The sequence below is a fragment of the Apteryx rowi genome, unplaced genomic scaffold (assembly GCF_003343035.1).
Source record: "Apteryx rowi isolate R43461 unplaced genomic scaffold, aptRow1 scaffold_40, whole genome shotgun sequence".
Lineage (NCBI taxonomy): Eukaryota > Metazoa > Chordata > Aves > Apterygiformes > Apterygidae > Apteryx > Apteryx rowi.
In genome coordinates, this window is record NW_020450530.1 from 1,935,278 (window position 1) to 1,956,409 (window position 21,132).

General features: G+C 42.8%; 1 protein-coding gene across 10 annotated transcripts; it reads left to right on the plus strand.

Moving 5' to 3' along the window:
- The first annotated feature begins 95 nt into the window (after positions 1-95).
- RAB35 (RAB35, member RAS oncogene family) lies at positions 96-21,129 on the plus strand. Of its 10 annotated transcripts, none has more exons than XM_026075087.1 (8): positions 96-167; positions 2,802-2,940; positions 3,648-3,698; positions 4,477-4,600; positions 12,686-12,810; positions 12,907-13,031; positions 13,578-15,894; positions 17,068-21,129. In XM_026075087.1, exons 2-7 carry the CDS (start codon positions 2,871-2,873, stop codon positions 13,704-13,706), a joined length of 624 nt encoding a protein of 207 aa, XP_025930872.1. In that variant the 5' UTR covers positions 96-167; positions 2,802-2,870; the 3' UTR covers positions 13,707-15,894; positions 17,068-21,129. The 10 variants fall into 10 exon arrangements, with proteins under 10 accessions (XP_025930872.1, XP_025930875.1, XP_025930878.1 ...); XM_026075090.1 differs by lacking the exon at positions 96-167 and having other exon boundaries at positions 2,753-2,940; positions 17,068-19,290; positions 19,414-21,129; XM_026075093.1 differs by lacking the exon at positions 96-167 and having other exon boundaries at positions 2,753-2,940; positions 17,068-19,290; positions 20,556-21,129.
- Positions 21,130-21,132: the final 3 nt, after the last annotated feature.

Consider the following 21,132-nt stretch of genomic DNA (forward strand, 5'->3'; position numbering starts at 1 on the left):
GGCCGCTTCCCGGGCGGCGCCGCCGCCTTTGTGCTTTGTGGCTCGCTGCGGCTCGCCCCGGGCCGGGGCGCGGGGTCGCCGGGTCCCCCGGGAGCGGGTGCGCCTGCTTCGGGCTTCCTCGGCTTTATCTGAGGAACCTGTGGAACTGGCTTCTGGGGCAGATTGTGGTAAATAGCTTGGCTGGATTAAAAGGAGGGGAAAAAAAAAAAAAGATTAGGCACGTACCAGTAAGGAGAGTATCAGCATGCGCGGCAGGATAAACCTTTGCAAGGCGTATGTTTTGAGGGCATAACCTACTCTTGCTGTGATGAGGAAGGAATTCCCTCCTAATGTGACAGGCAGTTAAAGGCAGCGCGAGGAAGGGTTGGCTGCTCCTCAGCCCTAGGGACCATTGTTTCCAGTGTGGTAATTACTGTGCTCTAGCGCTTTATTATCGAAATCGCTCTTTAAGACTCTCAAAGCATCGACCTAAAATCTCAATTCTAGAGTTTGTCTTTTTTTTTTTCTGTCTTTAAAAAGATGATGTTTTTGTGTGCTTCTAGTTACAGTATAGCATGCAAATACCTAAAATAACTATGGATAAAGAGTAGTTCTAGATCTTGGAAATAGACCGGTGAATACCTCTGGAGCAGTTTCAGAAGGTTCTGGAGGGGCAGTGTGTGAACCCACTCTGTGCCCGGTGCTTTAGTGTAAGTACATAAGTGGGACTGGGGAGACTCCTACCTTCCGTCCAGTTCTGCACTGGTAACCCTCCAACAGTTTACAGCTTAATTTCCATAAACTGGAGTAGATGGCATCCACCCTCTTTTAAGAGGTGTGGTCCATCAGGAGGCAGGTCCCAGCATGCAGCGAGGCTCGGCTGTGGGGTGAAAAAGGAATGCTGCACGGTCTTGGGAGTTGTCACCTCTGGAGACTTAGCTGTATATAAAAATATTTCATTCTATGTCAGACTGTGTCCACAAGAAGGAAAGGACTATTTTAAAAAGAGCACATCTAAAAGGAAGCAGGACAAGGGATGACAGCTCAGAAATAACTTTAAATCCTGGGCGTTTTTGGGAGTCTCTGGATTATTAAAACCAAACACTGCATTCTAAGTAAAGCAGTAACTCTGTTGCTTACTGATGAGTTTCAAAACTGTTCAGGCAAGATAAACAGGATGGTGAAAACTCAGGAAAACTTCTCCTCCTTTTTAACAATTAAGTGAAATTTCTTAGCTGACCCTTCTTAACTTGAGCAAAGTCCCTATGATGTATCCGGTGAGAGGGGGTAGGAAAAGGTAATGTGGTGGTTGCCTGTGGTTCTCTGTTGCTGTAATTAAATCTCACTGTGTAGTTTGAGTATTGATTTTTCTCTTTTTGAGCATTTACCTCAACAGAAAGGCATTGTCCTCATTTCCACAACAGTTTGCTTGCCTTGTTTATTGATGTTTTGAAAAGCCTGGCAATCAGAAGGGACTGGTATTGGATGGATTGTTATGTTTCATCTGCTTTCCCCCTATATGCAAATATGACAAGAGGGTAGTAGGTTTGTGTGTTTTTAGAGCAGGTCACATTGAAAAGCTGCTGGTGATCTCAGTTGTGCTAAATATTTAAAAATAATACAGATGATCTTTGCTTTGCGTGTGCTTCTCTAATTCACACTGCTGTTCAGTGAGATAGGGGTTTGTTTTAGAAACTCTTATGCCGCAGAAATTTGCTTGTAACATTGATATTGCAAAGTCAATAGACCTTTGGGGCCTTGCTGTCTTCTACAAGCAAAGAAACCCTGCTAGCCTTCCTCTCTTTTCAGATCTTCAAATAACTGTGTGTAGGAAGTGGGGGATCATGAAGCGTGTGGTTTCTCTGTAGAACTGTTTGGGTCAGAGGCACAAGGTTTGTTTAGCGAGATCTTTGTCATCTGGAGCATGAAGAATTTCCTGAGTTCAGGAGGTTTCTCTTCTTTAGAAGTCATCTCAGAGCAGCTAGGGACAAGATTGTGTCTATGCAGCAGTGGATAGTCTGACAAAGCAGCGGTCATGTGCAGCCCATGGCGTTCTGCAGTATAGCTGCTTAGGGCTGACTGACTTTCTTTAAAAAAAAAAAAAAAAAAAAAAAAGTGTGATCTGACAAGCCTGTGGGTTCAACATCTAAGTGCTTTTCATTAAGCTGAGGGTCAAGGCTATTTGATCAAAAAGCATTGTACTTGCTGAAACCTATCTTTCTCAGCAGATGGTTATCTTGCATGGGTTAGGTGTAGCTCTTGCTAAATTACCAGTCCTCTGCTAAAGTTTGGGAACTGCTCTGCTGCCTTCTCTGAGCTCAGAGATATTCAGTATGTGCACACTGTAACTTTAATAGCACTTTCTTAAGATTTGTAAGAATCAATGAGAAAGGAGTATAGCTTTTTTGGATGTTAAGATCAGTGGTGATTTGAACTTCTTGCACGTGAGATCTGGATTACTGGAATCCTGCAGGTTTTTAGTTCTTTTTCATACTGGTAGCTATCTTCAGATTCCAATGATTGAGATCTATGGGAGTTCTATATAGTTGTTGCATATGTTTTGCATGGTCCTTTTATTAAGAGAAACTTGTAAGTTATACATCATCAAAATACTTAGCTTAAATAACTCCTACCTGAAAATATTTAGTAGATAATCATGCTGGTGAACTTGAATTTCCTCTTCATGTCATATCAGTGTTTTTTAGGGGGAAGGGAGAAGGAAGGGGCAGCAGATGTTACATAGAGATGACAACACTGAGGCATTCTGATCCTGTTTCCCTTGGTTGGGTGTGCAGGAATGAGTTTCTTATTCTTGTGTGAAGCAGTGTGAAAAATGCTCCCGTGAAACAGGGTGTTATCAGGGTGCAAACAATCATTTAAGAAAAATCTGGATGAAGTGCTACTCAAAGCACTTAAAAATGTTTCATGGAGCACTTTGGCAAAAGGTACAACTTCAGAAAGGTATGTGTTCTTCCTGTTAAATGTAGAATTGGCTTATTTTGGATGACAGTATAGAACAATGGCTCCCAAACTCTACTGTTTGGCTTGGGCTTCTGTTAAACTGTGTCAATGATAACATAAGCTTTATAGTACCAAACCCTAGTCTGATTGTCTAAGTAGTCCAAATTCCATTGCTGTTCAACACTGCATAAATGAATGGGAGGTAGGCAGTGGCGTTAAGCATGATGTGCACGTTGAATTCAATAGAGAAGTTCAGAGCAGTGTTCTGAGCGCTTTAATTAGCAGGAGGTACTCATTTTTGGATCTTTCTTTAGCAAATATAAGCCAACTGATCATAACTTGCTTTTAGTCTTACTTTTTGTGACCTCTTGGAATGGCTTGCATACCACAGCTTGAAAACTACTGGTTGAGAGCTTGGGGGTTGAAGAAAGGAGGGGACAAAAAACAAACAAACAAAAAACCCCCCCTGTACTGCATCAAGAAGCATAGCGAGTCTTGGAATAACTGCAGCGTGTCACTTGGCACTTGGGTATTCATGTCAGTAGTCTCCTTGAGGATTTGATCAAGGTGGATGGTGCTAAATTATAGGCTGAGAAAAGATTTTAGTTTAAGTTGAAAAATTCAATGAATGGGAAAAATACTGTCATGTTACTTCACATCCAGGGTGTGACTGAATTCAAAGATCTTGCTGTCTTTATTTGTCACAGGTGTGGGCAAGAGCAGTTTGCTGTTGCGTTTTGCAGATAATACGTTCTCAGGTGAGTATTTAGTTTACTTAAATAAGTGAAATGGTCAAGGGCTGCTCCAGTGCCATTGGTAGGCAAGGAGTTGTTCGATTGCTTTTGCCCACTGATAGCTGTACTGGAAATATGCTATCTTTCTAACTGTGCTTCTCTTGGCACAAGCCTGCAGAAGCCATCCTGTTTGATCTTCACTTATAGCTGAAAGCACCGTGGTATTTAAGTACTGACATGGTTCTAGAAATAGCTGAGTTTTCTGAGCTTGTACTGTGCTCTGTGCAGACTTCCCATTGGCCCTTCGGGATTTAGACTGATTGAATATTGTAGCTACATCATTCACGTTTGTGTCATAACTGATTTATTAGGAGGATACTCTTTGAACAGACTGTATTCAAAATAAGTGATTGCATTAGCATTTGAGACAAAGCTCTGTCTCAAATTTTTTCAAGTGAAATACTTCCATAGTTATTGTCCATTTCTTAAGATATTTGGGTGCTTATTTTTGACAACCAATATGGTAGAGGAAGATTTGGGTTTTGTAATACTGAGTTTTAAATTTTTTAGTGTGGGATGGAAGAAGTGGCTCTAGGGCTAGAAAAAAAAAAAAAGCTGTTAGCTGCAGGTAAAAATATGCAGATCACTGTGATTGCAGGGGACTCTTTAAAAGATGAATGGATAGGAGGAACCTTCTTCTCATGTCCCGTTGGAGAGCTATTGTCAAATCAGTTTAGAAGTGAGCTTTGAGACATGCAAAATAAACAAGACTTAGGTTCTCACTTATTCTCTTTCCTTTCAGGTAGCTACATTACCACAATTGGGGTGGATTTTAAAATCCGGACAGTTGAGATTAATGGAGAGAAAGTGAAGCTACAGATCTGGGACACAGCTGGACAAGAGCGTTTCCGGACTATCACATCAACGTGAGTATAATTGGACTTTTTGACATGTAACTTCACATATGGATCTTGTAGTCTAAAGCAACGGTTCAGATATTTTAACCTTGCAGTTGATCAGCTAATGGTAACTGTGCTGTCTGTGTAGCGGGACTTCTCAGCTTTTTTAGAGTAGGTGGGAGTGGTGATACTGTGGTTTAGCTGTGAAACTGGGATTTCAGATTTCCTGGCTCTTCTGTAAATTTCCATGATGGCTTGGCCTTATTCTTCTGCTTCTAGTTTCCAAGCTGTAGAACTGAAATTATTTTATTATTTTGCAGGTATTAGCAAACCTAACTCTAAAGCCTGTCACAGAAGTTTGTCTTGTGATTGAATATATTGCAGAAGTGCAAAGTGCACACCTTCTCTCTGAGTAGCTTTGAGGTCTTAAAATTGAATATCCAATACTTATTTTCCTTTTAGGACAAATGCCTTCTAAAGGCTACCTTTGTGTGGGGTTTTGTTGAAGCAGACACCCACATGAAGTTAACCTTTTCCTTGGTTTGAGTTCAGTTTCATGCTCATTGTCCTTTTGAACAGCATGTGCACAGCTTTTCCTGTTCCTGAAGAAACCACACCCAGAGCTGCAGCGATAGGAACTAAGAATAAAATGTGCTTGTAAACTAATTGCAGTAAATGTGGGACTGCTCATCCTGGCACTAGGGGAAGAGGAAGAAATAGACTTGGAAATAGAGCCTTTGTCTCCTTTTGGTATTTAATGCAAATGAACAAAAAAAACCCCCGCTAGGTGTTTCACGTAGTCTTTCATGACCGATTGCTCCTTTAGCTCCTGCTAAGAGAACAGGGTCTTTTTTGACCGATGTATTGGTTAACTTAGACATTAAAAAAATAGTGGGATTGATTGCTCCTATGTTATGTCTAAACAGCTAGAAATGTGAGAATTGAACCTGATGTGTGCACCACCCCTTTCCTCTGCGTTTCTATACGGATATTACTGGATTACTTCCATTGTTTCTTAAGTGTTTAGCTTGAAAAAACTTGGTTACCTCTCGTAGGGTTCCTGTGTGCATGACATCACTTCTTGTTTCAGTGCTGCAGCCAGCTTCAGGCAGGAAGTGGTGAGGGGGAGGCAGCAAAGCACTGCTGCAGCTCGTATCAGCTGTGCTTATAGACTAGTCGCAGAGTGCCCGAATTAGTGCTGAGTCAGCAAATGGCTTTCCTGTTTTCAGATTCCCTGACACAACTGAGAGCTGTGTTAATGAGTGTTGGTTCATGGGGCTGAGGGGCTGATGCCAGCTAGATTAGAAAGCGATGGTATCCAGCATTGAATGGGGAATACCAGGAAGGGAGGCTTCCTTTTGTGAATGGGATTGGGTTTTGTGTAGTGTTGTATGTAAATCTCTTCCTTGATTCCATTATCACTTAATGGAGAAACTGAAACTGTTCAGTATTTGTGTCAGAGGTGTTTGCACTTTGCTAATGCTTTCTCTTGCATAGCTGTTTACAAAGGTGAATGCAAGTTTTACTCTTGGGGGAATATAAGGCCTCAGTTTTTCTACCTTAAAGCTGGTAAAGTAGCTACAGAATTTTCCATGGTCGGGGAAGAAAGATTTGAATTTTGTGCAACACAAAGCAGAGAAGTACCTGTGTTCAAGCGCATCTGAAGTGTTGAGGGAAATGCTTTTGAAACTCTAGTTATGCTGTAGTGAGGACTTCTCTGGCTGCTAGGTGGGCTAGTTGTGACTGTCTGGCGTTCCTTGCTGTTCTCCCAAAGTCTCTCTGGACCTAGACACACCATCTCTATAAACAACAGATAACAAGATTCTGGTTTTAGAAGGGGTTTTGCTGTCTTTTTTTTTAGTGGCAAAGTAGTGCAGTAACTGATTTGCTTAAACCAAACTGAGTGACAAATTGAATTACCATGTTATACTTATGAGAGGGCTTGGCTGACTGAATCATGGGTGGAGTGCCAGTGCACTGTCAACAAAATGCTGTAGAGCCTTGTAACAGTGACTGTTTAGATTGAGGTGAAGAATATTAAAAAGGTGTTCCTTGAGCATTACTGTAGGCCAGGAAGTCTCTGCAGTTAGGGTAGTGTGTGGATTGAGGTTGAGCCAAGCCTGGCAAACAAATCCGAAATTAGAACCCATCTGGTAATAACAGGTTGGAAGTGCTACTGTGTAGACCTAGAATTGCAAAAGGGCTGAAGTGGTAGGAATTTAATAGTGGAAAATTGGGAGACATTAAAAGGTTATAGTGTTTTGATTCTTACTTGACTACAGCTACAGAAGCTGAAGGTGGGAGAACAAAATAAAACTGTTGAAGAACAGTAATGAAGTTGATGAGAACTCCACAAAAACTCAGGAAAACTAAACTAGATCAGCATTTCAAACTGAGAAATAGAAAAGACAGCAGCTGTTTCTACTGTCTATTAAATCTGGAAGTGATGGAAATTAGGATGGCTGGTGCCTGGTGAGAGGAGAGGCCTCTCTCCAATTTGGTTGGCATGGAGCATCATCCCAACTCTAAATTTTCACATAAATTCACTGGAGCTGTAGCATGCGAGGGCTCAGCTGCATTAGCAGAAATACTTAAGATGCATGAACAGCCAGTTTCTGGACCTAATCTGTTCTTCTGTATAGGACTGTTTTCTTATTTAGGACTCTAGTTCTAGGATATAAGTTTTAAATGTCAGATATTAGCTCAGGGTAAATGGTAATAGCAGGACTTTCTGCCATGCATTTGTATGGGAATGGCATCCTCAAGAGAGGAATAAGCTTTCTGAGATAATAGAAGTGCTGTGTGCTGGCTATGATGGTCAAAAGATTAGTCAACTGACCTGTGACAATAGATATGCTTCCAGCATTTCACCTCACAGGAGGTGAGTATGAAAATAGATTGTGTATTAGAATTCTCTGGAATTGGTTAAAATTCTAGAGGAATGGAAAACAAGGAAAGGTGTCTACCACAAACATGAGCTATTAATAAAGATGCTGGATGAGACCAGTGATGGTGACCTATCAAGTTGGCCTTCCCCCCCCCCCCCCGGAGAAATGAACCCATTACCCCACTGAACTAGCTGGTATAACTCAAGATGTTAATCTTGGGAAGCATTTATTAGTGGAAATGAGAGAATTTAAGGTTGTTCTTATTGGTATCTTGTAATAGAGAATACTGCAGTTTATTGCAAAACGTTCCCTTCTGTTTAGAAAGGTAGTCTTCAGAGAAGTAGAGGGAGAATGCAGCTGGCTGAAGGACATGATGAGTTTGGTTAACCAGTTCTGAAGACTTTCTTTTTCAGTGTCTGCAGTATTAATAGGTAATGTTTCAAAGGCTGTATGCTTATGTCTTTAAGCTTTTCTTTATATAATTCTATAGGTGGAACAAGGCACTTCAGTACTCCTGTTTTGATGTAAACTTAAATGTTATTGTTCTCAAGATTTTTCTACAACAATGCTAGATTTCCATGTGTAAAGCTTTTATATCTGGGTAACTTTTCCAACCATATTAGAGATAGTTGTCTACTACCAAGTGTCCAAGGGCATATACGTTTGGAAAAAGCTCAGGTTTGCTTAACATCTTTCATCTCAATGGGAAGCTTGCTTGGACACTCTAAACATTAACAACTATTCTATAACTCTTTATTTTCTGTATTTCATTAACATATTTATCACTGGGAGTGGTAGATGCTGGCTTCTGAGGTTTGTAGGGTACACAGCAGAATGTACCCACCATATAGCAGACAACTAGTATCAGTCATTCAGACCTTGAACGGGAGGCTGAGAATGAGAACTTCATTTCTCTTTTGCTCTTGCTTGCACGGTCTCCATCTTCCCTAAAATGTGGATGGGAAGAAGACTGGGCATTCTTTCTCTTGTGTCAAAGCCTCAACTACCTCTTGGTTGCCAAAAGCATAAAACTTACACCTACTCCTCCTTGAATGCCAAAAGCCCCATCTGTTCTCTACCCGCCAAAGCCTGCAACTTCTTATAAAAGCGGTTCTGCACTACATAATTCTGAAATTGGAGGTATGGGGTAGGATAAATCAGATTTTGTTTTCTAGGACTGTCCTGCACTTGGGGTTGGAGAATCTTTGCTGCATCTGCTAGGCCTAAAATGTTATCTAGGACACAAGGCTTTATCTAGCAAATGATGGAAAATAGCATGCCTAGCTTTTTGAGAAAAATGTGTGTATTATGGGGCTTAAGATTCAGAGACTAAAAGGTAGTTGCAGTCTTACCTTTCAGGCTGCTAAAAGGTAATGTTTGCTGACGATACAAAACTGGTAGGAGTGGCTGATACGCCAGAGGGTTGTGCTGCCATTCAAAGAGACTTGGACAGGCTGGAGAGGTGGGCAGAGAGGAACCTCATGAAGTTCAACAAAGGCAAGTGCAGGGTCCTGCACCTGGGGAAGAATAACCCCATGCACCAGTACAGGTTGGGGGTTGACCTGCTGGAAAGCAGCTCTGCCGAGAAGGACCTGGGAGTGCTGGTGGACACCAAGTTAAGCATGAGGCAGCAATGTGCCCTTGTGGCCAAGAAGGCCAATGGTATCCTGGGGTGCATCAGGAAGAGTGTTGCCAGCAGGTCGAGGGAGGTGATTCTCCCCCTCTACTCAGCCCTGGTGAGGCCACATCTGGAGTACTGCGTCCAGTTCTGGGCTCCCCAGTACAAGAGGGATGTGGCACTGCTGGAGCAAGTCCAGCGAAGGGCCACAAAGATGATTAGGGGACTGGAGCATCTCTCTTATGAGGAAAGACTGAGAGAGCTGGGCCTGTTTAGCTTGGAGAAGAGAAGGCTGAGAGGAGATCTTATCAACGTGTACAAGTATCTGAAGGGAGGGTGTTGAGAGGATGGGACCAGACTCTTTTCAGTGGTGCCGAGCGACAGGACGCGAGGCAACGGGCACAAACTGAAACACAGACACTTCCATCTGAACATGAGGAAAAACTTTTTCACTGTGAGGGTGACAGAGCACTGGAACAGGTTGCCCCGAGAGGTGGTGGAGTCTCCTTCTCTGGAGATATTCAAAAAGCGCCTGGATGCAATCCTGTGCAATGTGCTCTAGGTGACCCTGCTTGAGCAGGGGGGTTGGACTAGATGATCTCCAGAGGTCCCTTCCAACCTCAGCGATTCTGTGATTCTGTGAATGTCACCCAATGGAGAAAATGACGTTTTATTGTAGGTGAGGGGCTGGCAACCTTTGTAGAATGATGTGCCAGACAATTTCTCTTCCCAAAATAGAAGCAGTGTGTGCTGGTAGGAACTCTGCAGGAGTCAGGGGTTGCTGTCTTGCACAAAGCAAGATATTTCTGATGAGGTGACTGCCAATATTGGTGCTTTGTGGCAGCAACTTCCAGCTCCTGCAGAATTTTGAATGCCGTAGTGGTCTGTGCTGTATGGTCCAGTCCACAGTCCTCATCCCCAGCTGCACGTGATGGCTGTATGCTAACTCTGTGTCAGGAGTGGGACCTGTATGTGAAGGGTGCCTGTTACTCTACTCCCAAACATCATCTGCTTTCACTTAGAAGAAAGCCTAGGCGCGTGGGCAAGGTAGGGGCTGCAGGATGCTCCATTAGGTCCTCTTGTCTGGATGACTGGGATGCCAGTAGTGGTTTTATGGTACGTGCAACAGAATGAGCCTACTCTGTGTAGATGTATTTGTGGAGCCACTACATTTCCTTAAAGGCTAAACCTTGTCTTGACAAATGTAATGCTTAGCGCTGAAGAGGAAGTGGTAGGTCAGCCTGAGGGTTGCTGAGTTAGATAACTTTTTCTTTAATAGTGCTATGGGAGAGTTTGAACATAATCAGTTTATTGTTCAGATGTAGTGAAATCTGGTGTGTCAGTAGGATTTGAGATATTTCCTGTTCTGATGTTATCATATACAACTATTAATCAAAAGCAATGTGTACAGTACATAGTAGTGTCAGGAGAGGATGGGTTATTTTTGCAGAATGTGGACTCAGACTATGTAATACTTCTCCTCGAAAGGATCTAAGTTGTGAAATAAAGTTGAGCCTGTAACTGGAACAACTAGAGTGCTATAGCAAATTTCAAAGCTATTAAAGGAACCGATAGAGAAGAGATTAGAAGATTCAAAAGTGCAGAGTCTCTAATGGTCTGAGAATAAATAACTTTCACCTCAATTACTTCTTGCCAAGCAAAGTCAATGTACAGCACAAATTGCTGGCAAAACACAGTATAGAAGGATGGGAGAAGTGTCTACCTTGGGGAAGCTAGACAGACCTGAAAGCACCCAGGTGAGCAATAGAAGTGGGTTCTCCTACTTCTGTGATACAATACATACTGCACAGAAGTATTGATTTTCGGTGGCTGTCACTGCGAAGTGATCCTGAGAAGAACAGGCTGGGGGATGTGTGTGCACACTATATGTAATATATGCCTGTCTTTGGCAAGTCTTCCTTGATGTTTTATAAAGGCAGGTGTAATCTGTTAAAGATGAGATGATGAAGCTAAAGATGAGGAGGAGATGGTGACTTGCTTATGTTAATCAATGGCAGAAGTGAGATTAAACTTTTTGAGGTCCTCTGAAAGGTAGCATGTTTGGATTAGACTAAAAGGTTTTGAAGTTCAAAGGTCTGTTCATAGACTTTGAATAAACTATCAAAGGAAGCAGAGGTTGTCATAGTAATCATTTCTAAAGTGCAGTGGAAGGGTGAGTGCTGCAAGAGGTGCTTGTGGTATGAGATCTAGTTCTAAAAATATTGTGGCAGTTTAAGGGGTATTCCTCAGTTTGTATATTAACATTCCTCAGACTGTTGATATTAGTTATAAGAAAGAGGAGGCAAAAAGGAAAGAATAAAGGTACGTGAGATACAAAAGCTGGAGGCCTCACTGTCAACTTCTTCAATGACTTGATTGGCAAAGCTGCCTAATTTGCAGTAGAGAAAATGCCTGGTAGCCCTGTGAATGTGGTTGAAAACTGAAAAGCTGGAGCTTGCCTTTTTTTTTATACAGAATGCTTGTGGCGCACGTACTGCCTGCCTTTAGTAGGTTCATGCAGGTGATAACATTGGAACTTGATTTCAGATTTCTCTTGTACATCAGCATTGCTCGTCATCTCTTAAAGGTGCTGATTGCCCAAGACTAATGGGAGTAAACCAGAGTGAAGCTTATTTTTTAATTGCTAAAGGTAGCAGAGCTCATTAAATGTACATATGGAGTCGATCTGTTGTGTAGGAAGGTGCGATCAGAACAGAGGCCCTCAACAAGGCAGAAATTTTTGTGAGCTCAAAAGAGAACTGTGCCTGGGGGTTGAGTGTATCTGGAGATCTGCTCAAATTTTCATCTGTAAGTAGTCTTTCATAAATAAAATTACTGCAAAGCTTGATATGGCCAACATGTCTCTGGCCTTTGACTTTTTGTAAGGAAGTGGTATTGCTTCAGGCTCTCTTCTGGTACTTAGTAAACTAAGAGTCTTAATGCAGAAACAGTTGTGCTGAGTTAAATAAGAGTTTCTCCAGTACCTGTTTTTAGCCAGCAAAAACTAGAAATGTAAAGCAGAAGAATGGTACAAACATAGTGGTGTTTTTCCTCAGATACTTTCTCCAGCATCCTGTTTGCAATTGAAGGACTTCCTGAGCTTGGGGTACGCTTTGTTCACTTAATAAAACTCAAAGGGTTAAAGGGTATTTTGCTGCAGTATCTATTTTATGTATTAAGCTTGACTCCAGCCAATGGGCAATTTTAGAGCTTGTGCGATGCTAAGGTTCACAACCAATTATGAGGACATGTTGGGGGTACTGCTACTTTGCTGACACAGCTAGAAGACAGTATTCGTCTTTGTTTACAGTTTTTTTGACAGCCCGAACAAGGAAGTAGCTGACACAGTCTTTCAACTTTGAACCTGCTTTTATGGGCTAAATGAGCAGGGAACTCTGTAGGTTTAGAGTGATAGCCTACAGTCTAGCTATTGTAAAAGAACTCAGTGACTACCAGTGGAAAGAAAATGGGGGCACTTGATTGCCTTAACTTGAGGATTTGTTAAGAATCTTGTAAAAGCTGTGTGCAAGAAGGAAGTGCTAGGAAGGTGGTATGTAGGTGATATGTAGCTTGAATTAACATTTGGTGTCTCTTCCTGCTCCATAGGTATTACAGAGGAACGCATGGGGTCATTGTCGTCTACGATGTAACCAGTGCAGAATCTTTTGTGAATGTAAAACGGTGGTTGCATGAAATTAATCAAAATTGTGATGATGTCTGCCGGATACTAGGTAAGTTCCTGATAAGAGAGTTAGAGCATCATATTTAGTGGGCTGTCCAGCAGTCAGTCCAGGCTGTACTGACTTTTTTTTTCTTCCCTTTTTTAGTGGGGAATAAGAATGATGACCCAGAACGAAAAGTGGTAGAGACAGAAGATGCTTATAAATTTGCTGGGCAGATGGAGATCCAATTGTTTGAGACCAGCGCCAAAGAAAATATTAATGTGGAAGAGGTAATATGATATGCAGAACAGAGTACATATGAAACTACTTGGGAATAATAGTTTGGAAAAAATGAGAATAGCATTAGTCCTGTTGAGGAAGAAAGGTAAAATGCTTTGTACAAACTGCAAGTGAGTAGTTAAAACATCAAGAAGAGACATCCAACTGTATTTGGAAGGGGTGGGGAAGGGAAATGAAGGGGACCTCATGGCCTTTTCATTGGCCTTACACTGCTAACTCATTATGTGTTTTCTCAGTAAAGTCTTGTCACATGGGGAGGGTGCTTCTAGGAGGATGACTATTGCCTCTTCACTCCTGACCTCAGTTGTTGAACTGACCTGTTTTTATTTACTGTTTTGGGAAAGGGTGGAGAGAGGTTATTGACTTAGCTTGGGAGCGGAAGATACTGGATTTCAGCTTAGCCTGTAGTGGGTTTGGGAGATTGCTGAATCGTTGTTGAAATATCTAGAAAAGCAGATGCTGTTCTTCCTGAAGCACCTTCCTCAACAACTAGCCTTATTTCCTCGATGGTCTGAACTTGCTTGTTTCTCTTGCAGATGTTTAATTGCATTACAGAGCTAGTTCTGCGAGCAAAGAAAGAAAACTTAGCAAAGCAGCAACAGCAGCAACAGAATGATGTGGTGAAGCTAACGAAGAACAGTAAACGGAAGAAGCGGTGCTGCTAATGCCCTTTCCCTGCTGCAGAGACTCTGCTCTCAGACAGATCAGCCCCTCCAACCAGACTCGGGCAATTCCACTGGGGCAGGCTTTGGGAGGACTTTCTCAGTTTTGTGCCGTTATTTAAAGATTATTTTTTTTCTCCATGTTTTCTATCAAGAGGCGCTGGCACCTTACCACTTCAGTGCCAAGAAGGTATCGGATGGAATCTTGCCCCCCTCTCCTCCCCTGCTCATTCCAGTGCGCCTTGTAGACAAGAAAGGACGTTGCCTACCAAGTGGACTAATTAACCCAAGAGTTTGTACATAATGTATATTGCTTTAACCAGCCTCGCCTCCCTGTTGTTGCTTTGGCTTATGCCTTCTTAATGTCAACCAATCATGGATTGCAGAATTCATCTTTTTAAAGAAATAGTACAAAGTTCTTAACTCAAGTTGGCCCCAGGCTGGCAGCAACTGCTTCCTGGGGGCTTGGGCTTCATTTCTTTTGGGCTCCAGGCTGGCAACTGGTGCCCCTGGGGCCTGTGGCTTCCCTTTGAGTTCCAGGCTTTTACTGGGGCTTAGGCTTTGTTTTTCTAGGTACCAGGATTGCAGGTGTTGCTGCTGGAGCCTGGGGTTTCACTTCACCAGCCCCTGGGCTGGCAGCTGGTGCTGCTGCTGGGGCCTTGAATTTCAGTTTGCCATGATCCAGGTTTGTGGCTGGGGCCTTGGGTTTCACCTTCTTGTGCTGCAGCCCAGCTGTACCTGTGCTCTCCTTTAGTTTGTATCAAGATATTGAAAAACATACCAACCTGCGGAAGTGGGGTTTATTTGGATTAAACTTTTTTTTAAAAAAACAAAAACAAAATTTAACTCCTTTGACCTTTGCCTCTGGTCCTGCCAGGGTCCTAAGTGAGAGTCCATTTCTCTCGAGAACAAGAAAAACATGTGATTCTGCCAAAAAAAGCCCCTTCTCCTCATTGCCCTGTCCACGATTAGGAGATCTGAACTTGAATGTGAATTTTGGTGGCAAAACTTTCTGAGAGAGAGAAGGCATAAGAATGAATTTAGCTGTTCTGGATTGATGTCTCTATGTGAAAGCTGCTGCAGGATCATTCCCAGGATTCTCCGATTAGAAAGGAAGACTGCTGTTTAAAGAAATGGAAAACTTGCTTGCTTGGGTTATGTGGTGGTGAAGGATCACCTATGGAAACAAACTGTGGACTTGTTATGCTCAACAGCATTTTCCTGGCCCTTGTTGGCCTTTCTGGGCAAACGAGGGCTCAGTTCATCAGTCTGAATAGGTATGGTTAAAGGTGGAGAGTGTATGTGTGTAACTAAAATATCAAACATCTGGGCTGAAAAGTACATGCTCAGCACCTGAATAATTACCTAAATAATAATAAAAAAAGAAATTCTTCTTAAAATGACTAAAAGGCATGGAGGGTATGGCTTCCTTTAAGACCTTGAAGATGGACGTATTCAGTTGCAGTATGTAGTCCTATGGAATTGATGGCCTTAGTTTGGTAGGATATGTTTCACTGATGTCCATAAGCTTTGAATCAGTCCACTTCTCCTCCTTTCTCCCCCAGGAGAGGCTAAATTTTAGTCACGTATTTTGCCTGTGTGTTTTCTCTTTTTCTTTAAGATACTTATGGGTGTGGTAAAAGCCCTAAGCAAACAATCACATCACGATCAATCACTTTAAAGACATTTAAAAAAAAAAAAAAGAATGTGTAACACATTTTTAATCAGTTCAGGTGCTGGGAGCGTGTATCCAGCTGCCTTCACCCATTTCTTTTCTTCACATATCTTTCATTGGTAACCCAAGAATACGAATGAGCTGGGATGATGTTGCTAGTGTGAGCGCTGTTAATCCCAAGAGTTGGGAGCTGCTATGGAAAGTGGCGGCTCAAGTTCCACCCGGCGTCCATCCCGAATGCTTTCTGATGTTGAACGGTGCACGCACAAGGAAGGAGCTCTGTCAGTCCTCAAAGCCTTCCTGTTGCAGTGAAGCTGTCCTGTGACAGTTACCACTTTCAGATGCAAGGGCCCGACGGCATTACTTTGGGACTCTTGTGGTAGCACGTGTGCAGATCTAGGAAGTAGTAACTTCATAGAGGCAGAAGTAAAGGAAAATGTCTGAATTTACTGGAATGGATGCAATAAAATGAGGAAATGGTGCACCCAAGCCTGGAGTGTTCTCTTATGTGGAAAGGTTGGTCCTCTTTGAGTCCAAGTCTTTGTGGCCAGAGTTTGAACTTTGCCAATCGAGATGTCCGACTTCCTGGCTTGAAGTGGGATTTTTTTTTTTCTCCTAGAGCTGGCTGTAGAGGAGCAGTTATCTCCCTGCTCTTGCCACTGACTATCCAATTGGAAGGGGTGGGGACTGCGTCTCTAGTGGTGGTGATGTGAAGTTTCCTAAATGTTGAGCAATGGAATGTCTAACTGGTTTGCTAGGATTATTTCTGTAATGAAAGTTTCTAATTATGCTTTTTAAATAATTTTAAAAAACTAAAAATAAAGATTACAAGCTGCCAAATCCTTTTTGAGGCTCTGTTTCCTCTGCTGCCCAGCATCTGGAGGTGGAGGGTGGCAAGCCAGGGATGAGCCCTTCTGTATGTGGCGGTTGTTTTTTCTTTTTTTTGGTTTTTGTTTTCTTTCTTTTTTCTTTTTTCTTTCTCCCCTCCTGGGAGGGTGTATTGGCAAGACACAAACGCTTTCAAATGTTTAGTTGCTATTGTAGTTCTAAATGTGAATGAGTCAGCAGGCTGGAATTGGTAACCTTACTTCTCACTTTCTTGCAGGGATAAGAACAGATGTTGGGTGTGTGTGGTATTTTTTTTGTGTGTTTTTTTTTTTTTTTTTTTTTTTCCTGCTAGAATCCTTCTTTTCTTTCTTTCAGTTTTACAGCAGGCATTGAGAAAAGCTTGAGAGCTGCTCATCCAAGGCAGCAGAGGTCAGACCTTGAGTTGATAAGAAGCATCTGGAGTCTGTCCTTGCTTTCCCGGGAGTTTGTGTAGGGACTAAGCAGCTATCACTGTGCTTGTTGCCCACAATATTCATTTAGCCCTCCATGCCCTTGACGTATAAAGTGGGCTGTTGGAAGCAAGGGCTCCCTTCTGGAGGAGTGGGAGGAAAACTTGGTATGGGAAGGTGTCTCTTCTGTCTGCTCTGTCCCGGTATGGCTGCATAGACAGGGGAATCCTAAGGAGGTGTTGATGGTCTAAACTGCAATTGGTGCAAGTTGGAGGTGTTTCACTGTTCATTCCTATTTTGTGTCAAAAATGGTTAAAGCTTGAATATTCTTCCATATAATGGCCAGTAACTGATGTAAATGGCTGGATGGTAGAGAAAACTTACAAGCTCACCTTTCTATTTCCCCATGCAGCAGAAGATGTAAATGCTTCAAATGTTCTTTCTCCGGAACCCTTCTCCTCTGAACACATGGAAGAGCTATATGTGGATGAATTTCTTGGGATGATGAGGTACTAAAGATGCTGTTAGGTGTTAAGATGACAGTTTAAAAAATGAGCTTGTTCCGCAGCTATGCGGAATTAGCAGTGACTTAAAGCTGAGACGGTATCGTATAAATGATCTTTTATTCTCAGAACTATTTACAAAAGAAGTAGATCATTGTTTTTACTAAAAATATGCCTTTATAGATTTTTATAATATGTATTTTATAAAAACCATACACTTATTTACATTACTGCTACATACAAAAATTACAGCACTGTGATATATGTACATATCTATAGATACATTCTTTCTGCTTGTCCCTGCTGTGTGCTTTTTCCCTCTCAATCTAAGGGAATTGTTGCTGCAGCACCCAGACGCTTCCTTTCTTGGCTTTTGGTTAAAACAACCTTGCTTTTTATAGCCGAGTGGGGAGTAGAGAGTTTGCCTGATGTAGAGGCGTATCTGGAATTTACCATCCTAGGTAGGACAAGTGCATGCAGCTATAAAGTCCTTTTGCATGCTGCACTACCTGTAACCTCACTTCTTGCTGCTCTGTGCAAAACTATTCTGTTGTCATTAATTGATCTAGTGTTCATTTTAATGGCAAGCTGTTGATCTAAGTCTGTATTAAGATAAAGTGCTAGTGACTTGCCTTTCATTTACACTTATTTGTTTACAGTTGCTTCCCTTGCTGAGTTTAATAAAGGGAGATTCTTCCCTCTTCCTTTATGCTAGCATAATAAACGTTTGCCCAAATAATCATGTTACTTAACTGTGGGAAAGTTCTTGGTAACCTTAACCTTAATCTCAGCAGGCATCCTCTCAGTGTTTGAACAGTGACTGTGCAGCACTACTGGTTTATTTAACATTATCTCAAAAGTAAGGGTGACTATATCATATTTAGAGCTGCTGATCCCACCCCTTGAATCTACTTTGGGATTCTGAGTACCTGCTGGATTACTTTGCTTCCTCCATCTCATTAACTGGAGCTGATGTTTCCTTTTTGCCATGTGTGTCCTAGAAGTATCAAGTATCACCAGTGGAGTGTCTTCTAACCCAGTGCTGCAAGGGTGATTCCAGGCTCCTAGCAGTTACCGAATGGATGTGTTATTTTTTGAAGATGAGCGTTTCAATGACAGTTCAAGGTGAAATAGTCAGGACCTTGTTAAAACACAACATGACAAACGAGAATGTGAAGGACTGCATTGGTGAATTTAAAAAAACAATAAACCCCAAACCTAGCTGCTATGTTAAGGCAGTTTCTGTTCCCGTTGAGTAGCAGCTCAGCACAAGGAGGTCTCCTTTGGTCTGTTGTCCAGTTCATCAAACCCAATTCTCTTGTATTTCTGGGTTTAGTAGTGCAACTAAGTCTTTAGGAGTAGGGGGCTAGTTTTAAGAAACCACACCCAACTGGCACCTTGGAACATGCTGACTTTCCTCTTGCAGTCTCTTCCATCATTGTTATTTTAAATAAATAAAATTGCAATGGGATTAAGGTAGGTTCCTCCTTAATTGCAGAGATGTGCTGTGCATTTTGACTGCCTACCCCTGCAACTGAATGAGTCACTTTCCTCCCAGCAAACATGTAGCAGAAGGCACCTTTCTTCTCATTACTGCATCTTCATTGAAAGATTTAAGGCCTTTGCCTTAGGATTGCATACATATATTGTCACAGGGGCAGAGGCTCACACAGCTGCTGGGCATGTGGTTTGAAGAGAGCTGTTGGGGCCTGGCGAATAACTACCGACAGCAGAATGAAGGGCTGTGAGGACCAAGATGTTCGCAGGGCTCTCCCAAAATAAGCAGTGTYGTTCTCAAAGAGACGTTGCATAAGCCAACTGTTCAAGTGTTGCTGGCGTCCATGAACCTGTGCCTAATACTGTAGGTATCCACGTTCATGTTAATGGGTACGGGCATAACCAAGTCCTGACAGCAGGAGACGCTCAGCATGTGCCTCATGTCTATGCCCTGTTAAGAGTCAAAACATAGGTAAGACGAGGAGATGAGGACTTGCCATCCTGAGAGCGCTTGGCACACCGCTAAATCCCTTTCCCTCACTCGCACAAGTGGATACAAGCAGATGCTCGGTGGTTGGGAAGAGGCCAAGGTTCAGTTTCCTTCCCTGCCTGCGAGACTCCAGACTCCCTTCCAGGTAAGCATTAAGCTGTATTGGTGGCGCTTTATTTCATTTTGCGTGATTTACTGAAGTATTTCCTGGAGCAGGATCTGGAATCCAGGTTTCATTGCTTTCAAGTAAATAGGCTTTTCCACTCAGGTTTTCAGCATCGTCCTCGGCCCCAAAGAGTACTTTGCTGCTCCTTGCAACGTGGAGCAACCTCAATGTAAGATAATTTCATACCAGAATGTGGCAGTTCCATTGCCAATATGGAAAAGTGGGAATGCTCAGATCCTTGAGGGCAGAAGGAGTGTTTGTACTGAGGTATTATGGGTCCGTCCTATGCACTAGATGAGAGGCTGATGTTATGTTATTTTAACTTACCTGCCTCACAGAAGAAAGAGTTAGATACCTAATTCTAGCAGAAAGCTTGTGACTGTAAATACTGAGCAGAGATTAGCAGCTCCATGTAGGATGGTGTTTTAGCACCTAAGTCACTGCGCTGGGCAGAGCTGAATGTGTACCTACCTTCATCTCCTATGGCAATAGTGTAGGTGGTAGCCTCTAAAGCGACATAGAAACAAATTCGGGCCTGTGGGTATCATGAGCTGGGAAAATATGTGCAAATTGCATGATAGCAGCAGGACAGCTCTGAGTCTAGTCTGGCATACTGTTTTATGCTGATAGACTGCTAAAGGGAAGAGCTGCAAGGTGACCATCCAGTGCATAGGGAAGGTCCTTACCTACGTATTGCAGGATTTCCAGCACCGCTGTGTGCAGACACCAAACGTTTCTCCTCGTTGATCAAGTAATGCTCACAGTAACGCAGGCTCTGATCATCTGTGGTTAAAAGGAGATTTAGCTATCTACTCGCCAAAAGGTCGAGCAGTAAAATGACCCACAGGCAGGAACAAATAGTCAGCGTTTTTGTCTGGCCATAGCTAATGTTACTGCGTGAGGCAAAGAGCAAGCTGCAAGTTCTCCAGAGCTTTGTAGATGCCCTAATCTCCTTTGACTTTAGTGAGGGTAGGTGCCTGCGTACTTTCTGAGGATCAAGTCTGCCAACCCATGTCAAAGACCTACTGGCATCATTATGGGTAGGCTTTCAGTGAGTTATTTCCAGGTGTCAGGCTTTTTGGGGGCCCATCCAGTTAAAATCTCAGATTTCTTAATCTGAGAGGAGTACATGGCTTTGGGGAACGTGTGACTTGCTGAAGCTCCACAACTACCCTCAGACAGTGGAGGGAGAGTAGGTGCCCCAGGACTGAACATCCACAGCTTCAGTCTGTAATCTGTTGCAGATGGTCAGCCTCTTGGGGAGGAAATCCGCATTTTATGCAACTACAGACTCTAACTCTTTACTCTGTACCAAGAGGGAGCTGGAGAAGGTCCTAACAGCAGCAAGCTTGCAACTGCACTGATCTGCAAGGAGTCCGATCCCTGTTGTGGTGCGCACAGCTACGCAGAGCTGTATGGGAGACCCCTCCTAAGCTGGACATGCCCTAAGGACTCATCTTCCACCACGGAGTAAGCTACACTCATCAAGACACACCAGTGCTAGGGCTAGAGCAGCTCCGGTCTCCGTGGGACGAAGGACATCGTCGTGGCCGGGATGGGAGGGGGGCGTAAGGGACTTCCCCTCTCTTCTCTTGCGGCCGGCCCTCTTCTTTCCCCCGCGCGCGCTGTGACGGCAATTCTCAATCCCCTGCGCTGTTTTGTCCTCGGGCTTCTTGGTGGCTCCTCCAGCATGAGAATGTTTTTTAAGACAACCAGACTATTCTTCACAGCAGAAACTGGACTGTGTCAAAGCGCCTAAGTATACCCTGAAGTTTATCGCTCCACTTGAAGAATAATAAAAAAAAAAGTTGCTTTCAATCA